General features: G+C 48.0%; 1 protein-coding gene across 4 annotated transcripts in view; it reads left to right on the top strand.

Annotated features, from left to right (window-relative positions):
- Positions 1–5,256, top strand: part of MACROH2A1 (macroH2A.1 histone) — a 70,418-nt gene that overhangs the window by 49,345 nt on the left and 15,817 nt on the right. For 2 of the 4 annotated variants that reach the window (XM_024752203.1, XM_024752202.1), the window contains exon 5: positions 1,542–1,641. In XM_024752203.1, coding sequence (XP_024607971.1) covers positions 1,542–1,641 — 100 coding nt within the window. Of the gene's footprint in view, positions 1–1,541; positions 1,642–3,405; positions 3,497–5,256 lie in introns of all 4 variants that reach the window. The other 2 variants (XM_024752204.1, XM_024752205.1) reach the window with 1 other exon arrangement.

Raw genomic sequence — 5,256 nt, 5'->3', positions numbered from 1 at the left:
GCTTCAGGAATGCCAGTGGCTGGCCCCTAATTACCCTGCAGTGCTGGGAACCACACCCCAGAAAGTCCAAGTGGAGAGAGCTTGTACCTCTTCTCTCTTCGAGCCCTAACTAAAAATGAGGCGTACCACACTGGCGGGGCCTAGCCAGAGTCCTTCCCCCCGGCCATAAGACCGAATTCATTTCCACAACTTTCAGTCGAAGCAGGTCCCTTTTTTGAGAATCTGCTGATTGCATCTGGGAATCAGAAATGTGGGTTTATATTTCTACTGCTTATAGCACGTCAGGTTTTTTGTTTGGTTTTGTTTTCAACAAAATGTTTGGCCCCAGAAATTCAGGGACTTGGAGCTCAGTTGCCAAGTGCTTCCCATGTCAAGCAGCCCAGATGTCCATCCGGTAGCCCCACACTCCCGTGTGAGTGTCTGCACACGGCCCTCTCCTGGGAGTGAGCGCCTGGACTAAGCGCCTGCCCTGCTGGGCCCTGAGGGTGCGGTCAGCTCCCCAAGCCGGGACTGCAGTTGGTCTTGGTCATCCGCTCCTCTGGGCATTGCTCTCTGCTGCATCTGGTAGGAATGTCTGTCACTGAAGAATAGCCATCTTCCCTGAGAGAGTGTGAGTGCTGAGCTGCAGGCGCTTGGACCTAAGAACAGGAAGGGGATCCTGGGCCAGCTAATTCCCCCTGCCCTCTGACAGCCAGTCTAGGACTTAGGATTCCTCTCAAACTGAGGGTTGCCATGGCACCAGAGTAACAGTGGGGAGGGAGGACATTCAGCGGTTCTTTACAAAGACTCAGGTGGTAGGGTACTCATAAAACTCACTCAAAGAAAATGCTCTACCCCTTGGGCCTCAGAGTAGCCTCACCAACAACGTGAACAGTTTAAAAGACACACTATCTTGCTGGAGAACTGCTGTGTCTCTTCCTGGGTTTGGCTAGAACTTCAGTATTACATGACTAACAGGCACGTAAAATTAGATGTTACTAAATAACAGGCCATTCTTGCTTCTCACCACCCCTGAGCAGGGCACAGGAGCCAGCCAGCTAGTAGTCACGGTGATGGGGACAGCCTCAAAGACCCATGACCACTTGGAAGAGAATGGTAGAGCTACGAGGGGTTTGCCCAAACCAGCTAGGACTTCCGCACCATCCCAGTGCTCAAAGAAGGGGACGGTCACATATACCACCCCACCCTACCCCAGCAATGAGTACTTGACTCTGGGTCCTGAGAGCTGCTGTACTTGGGCCCCCAGATCACAAGTTCTTTTCAAGGGAAGTGGATCCACCAGCCTGATATGGCTATGCCTCCCTTTGGCCCCAGGCATCACCAGGCAAACACGTTCTGGACCCTCAGCCTAGCTTGCTTCTTTTTAGCATCCTGAGTGGCATTTGAGTCTTTCCTTTGACGTGGATTCAGTTTAGCCAGTGACTCCCCTTTGTGCCCAGTGCACCTGGAGTGTCCACTGCCCTTCATCTGTATCCCAAGGCTCACGTCTCTGTGACTTCCCAGCTGTCCTGTTATTTCCCACCTCATGCTTTTCTTTTCAGCTGAACCTTATTCACAGTGAAATCAGTAATTTAGCCGGCTTTGAGGTGGAGGCCATAATCAATCCTACCAATGCTGACATTGACCTTAAAGATGACCTAGGTAATTGGGGATGGGGTTTGGCACCATCAGCTGTCAGTTGAAAAGTTATGGAACCCAGAATTTTGGCTCTTCATCTTCTCAAACTTCAGATGGTCAAACCAAATTCCCAAAAGCAAGATTAATGTTTGAGGGTAGACATTGAATGTCTACTTACTTCAAGCCGTTCCAAATGGAAATGATCTGATTATGTCTTATTAAGCCCGATTGGCTGCTTTCTCCTTGATTATAAATATATTGCCATCTAAATTCTCTTCCATAATGATCACACTGACTGCTGGTTACTCGGGGGGGATTTTTTAAAACTGTGTTATTTTTGGTTTTTTTTTTTTTGTTTTTTTAAGAACTGAAAAATCTCAGGTAACTCCAAAATGATAGTTTCTCCATTTAAGCCTTAATTAGAAATGACAAAGCATGAAAACACTTGAGAAGGGAGACAATTAAGCTGCATCAGTATGCTATTAAGTTGTCTTTAATCCACCAGCAAATTGATTTCCCCCAAATTTACCACCTACTGTCACTTCGACTTCTTCTACAACTGAAAACAGTATATGACTGAGTGCCACCTTCATGAATTACTTGGCTCGTGTATGATATTAAAAAGAAGGGCAATATCTCTTTCTGAGTGAGTTCTTCCAGAGGAAAACTGCCCCAGAGCCATGGCATCTCCCTGCACAGGAGGGTGGACGGTTCAGGGCAAGCTGAGGGCTACCCATCAGGTGTCCCACTCTGTGGCCTCACCTTTACAGAGAAGAACTGTCAGCTTAGGGCACAGTGAAGGCTCCTGTTTCCTTAGCTGTGAGCCTTGCAGGGGCAACAGGCTAGCAGGTTCCCACCAAGGCAGCCTTGTGCCTGATGCTGACTTAGGTATGTTTTGTGTATCTTTAGTTCCCATCTTCGGCCACCTTTGTAAGATGGCAGATTTCCTTACCGGGAGAGATGCTCATGCCAGAGCCCAGGCCCGACCCACACAGACTGGGTACAGTAGTGGGCTGAAGACATGAGAACTGGGACTCAAAAACGCCCTGCTTGAACTTGTTTTCTAACAGCCTTAAGCAGATACTTTCTTTAAAAAGACAAAAACAAAAAAAACCCCACAAGCTAGAAAAAACTAGGATCCTATCTATCCATAGTATATTTTATATGTAAAATACATAAAAATGAGGTTGATCAGAATAAGAGGTAGGCTGGAAAAATACTTTTACACATCGAGGGGGAAAAATAAAGGCATTCCTCTGCACACACCTATACTGTTTTCTCAGTTTTCAAGAGACGTCCCTCGAAGGTAGACAAAATGATGAACATCACAGGAATAAAAATCAAACCCTAAAAGATGACTACTGCCGATAAAATGGAGAAACTTGTTGTTTTGGTTCGCCTGATAGTCCACGTTTTTTAAAAAACAGATGCCATGTTTTAGTAGCCTTCTCAGTGGGGTGCCAGTCTCACAGGCTTTTGCGAAGTGAAGTGGGGCATTCGTTGTTTTGTTATTTCTTTTAACCTTTGGAAATGATCTCATGTGTCTGTTTCTCTTTTTTTGGACTTGTCATTCAAATGTTTAATTTAAACATGTCACATTTGATATTCCTCCTCCTCCTCTCCTCACCCCCATCCACATGTGCGCACACTTCGTGGACTGATTGCCCTTTTGGCTCATATGTTGGAATCGACCAGGTAGGCCAGCCCTGCCATTGGGGCCTTAGTAAATGTGCCTGTGCGTGGGTCTCGGTCCAACACAGTTGATATACATCTGTTTACCTGTTATAGTTGCAAGTTGTACAGGCTGACATTGCCTCGATCGACAGTGATGCTGTCGTTCACCCGACAAACACTGACTTCTACACCGGTGGTGAAGTAGGTAATGCCTAGCTGGGTGCTGCCGAGCGTGTGTGTGCATGGTCAGTCAGCCGCCGCAGACAGCTTGATCCTTTGACAGCTATGCAGGGCTGCATTCATTTCACACTTCCAGCTGTCCTGACCTTCCCCAGGTCTCCTGTCCCCGGGTTGTGAATGCGAGAACTACAGCTAACTGTCCGCCAGGTTGCATCCTGCAGCTCACACATGGGCACACTTCTGGTTTGGAAACTGGTTCAGCAACATTTCTTCACTGCTTCCTGAGGCACCGCTTTGTGGGAGACTGGGTTCACACGTGATTTGAGCTGCAAGCGGGATGCAGACAGATCGGCTCAGTGGCATCCAGGACCACCTCTGTGCCCCCCCGTGGACCAGACACACAGGAATGCCTATGCATGGGTCTGTGTCAGAAGCACACTCATTCCTGAGATGGCCTTCAAGCCTTAGACGCACGTGGGGGGAATTTTAGAACACTCCCACACTCAGGGGTTCTCAGGCCTTACGTGTATGAAGCCACCTCATTCTGATGTGCTGTTCCTAGATCACTCTTGAGAAACACTCTCCTAGACCCAGAAAGCTCCTTCCTCTCCTCGGCAGCTGACACACATGGTCAGCTGGCTTCTGGCACTGAGTAGCTGAGGGTGGGGTGAGGCGGAGAGAGCGTGTGGCGTGCCAAGTACTATGACTGCAGACCCGCTGCACGAACGTAGATAGTGCCCTGCTTTAAGAATGTGTTGAGGGGCCTTTATAATGAGGAGGCATCCAGGTGTGATGGCAAAAAAGTACAGGTTTGGAGCTGGGTAGAAGGATCCTGAATCCTAACCTTACCATTTTACTGGCTATGGGGCCTGGGCAAGTCACATAACTCCTCAGTGCCTTGGTTTTCCCTATCTGTAAAATAATGGTGATGAGAATTATGTTAAGTCATGTAACCAAAGCACCCTGCCTCATTGCCTGGTTCGTGATAGGTGCTTATTGCAAAGGTCTTGCTCTCAGGTGCGTATATGATTTTTACAGTCGATGTGCTGGTGCTGAGAGCAGCATTCTGAGTATAGATTCAAACACCAACTTCCAAAGAGAATGGATACATTTCTAGTAAGGGCAAAAGTGAAGTCATCTTGAAGGGATGACGCTGTTGAGACTCACGTGAGTGTCCCAGACACTGGAAGTGCAACAGCTTAGCAATCTGTAGCTGTCCGGCTCTGTTCAGTGTCACTCACAAAGCCTGCTGTTCACAGTCTGCCCCAGCCACTTTGATTTGGGCTAATTGCTCTCCTGGGCATTTTGGATTTTGGACAAGGATAGAAAGACAAACTGGATGGAAAGTCAGGATTCACCAAGCCTGCCAGGCCCAAATGAAATCAGGCTGTAGGCAATTAAAATAAACTCCCCTTTCCCAAGATTTTGGAGGAGTTTAAGAGCTCCTAAGTCAGGCAGCTTAAGAGAAAGATACTTCCTTTCTTAACCAAGTGAAAACTTGATGGGAGGGAAGTACTTATTTGGAGGAAACTAAATAAACGAACAGCTGAGGGCTTATCTTTCAGCCAGGAGTGACTAAGGCCTAGGTTCATCCTGCCATCCAGAACTTCGGGTGAAATGGAAATTGTGAAACTTGCTGGGCAGAAGAATCTCGCCCAGGCTCAGGGAGAGGAAGAAGGGGCCAGCCTGCTGCGGCTGTGAAAGTGTTTTCCTCAGGATTAGCCACACCAGGAGGTGGAGCTGGAGGCTTTGAGGCTGGCGGGGGCCAGACGGGGTAACGTGCAG

Source organism: Neophocaena asiaeorientalis, unplaced genomic scaffold (genome assembly GCF_003031525.2).
Source record: "Neophocaena asiaeorientalis asiaeorientalis breed wild unplaced genomic scaffold, Neophocaena_asiaeorientalis_V1.1 scaffold204, whole genome shotgun sequence".
Lineage (NCBI taxonomy): Eukaryota > Metazoa > Chordata > Mammalia > Artiodactyla > Phocoenidae > Neophocaena > Neophocaena asiaeorientalis.
The sequence above is the reverse complement of the archived record's forward strand: the minus strand, read 5'-3'. Positions and strand labels throughout refer to the sequence as shown.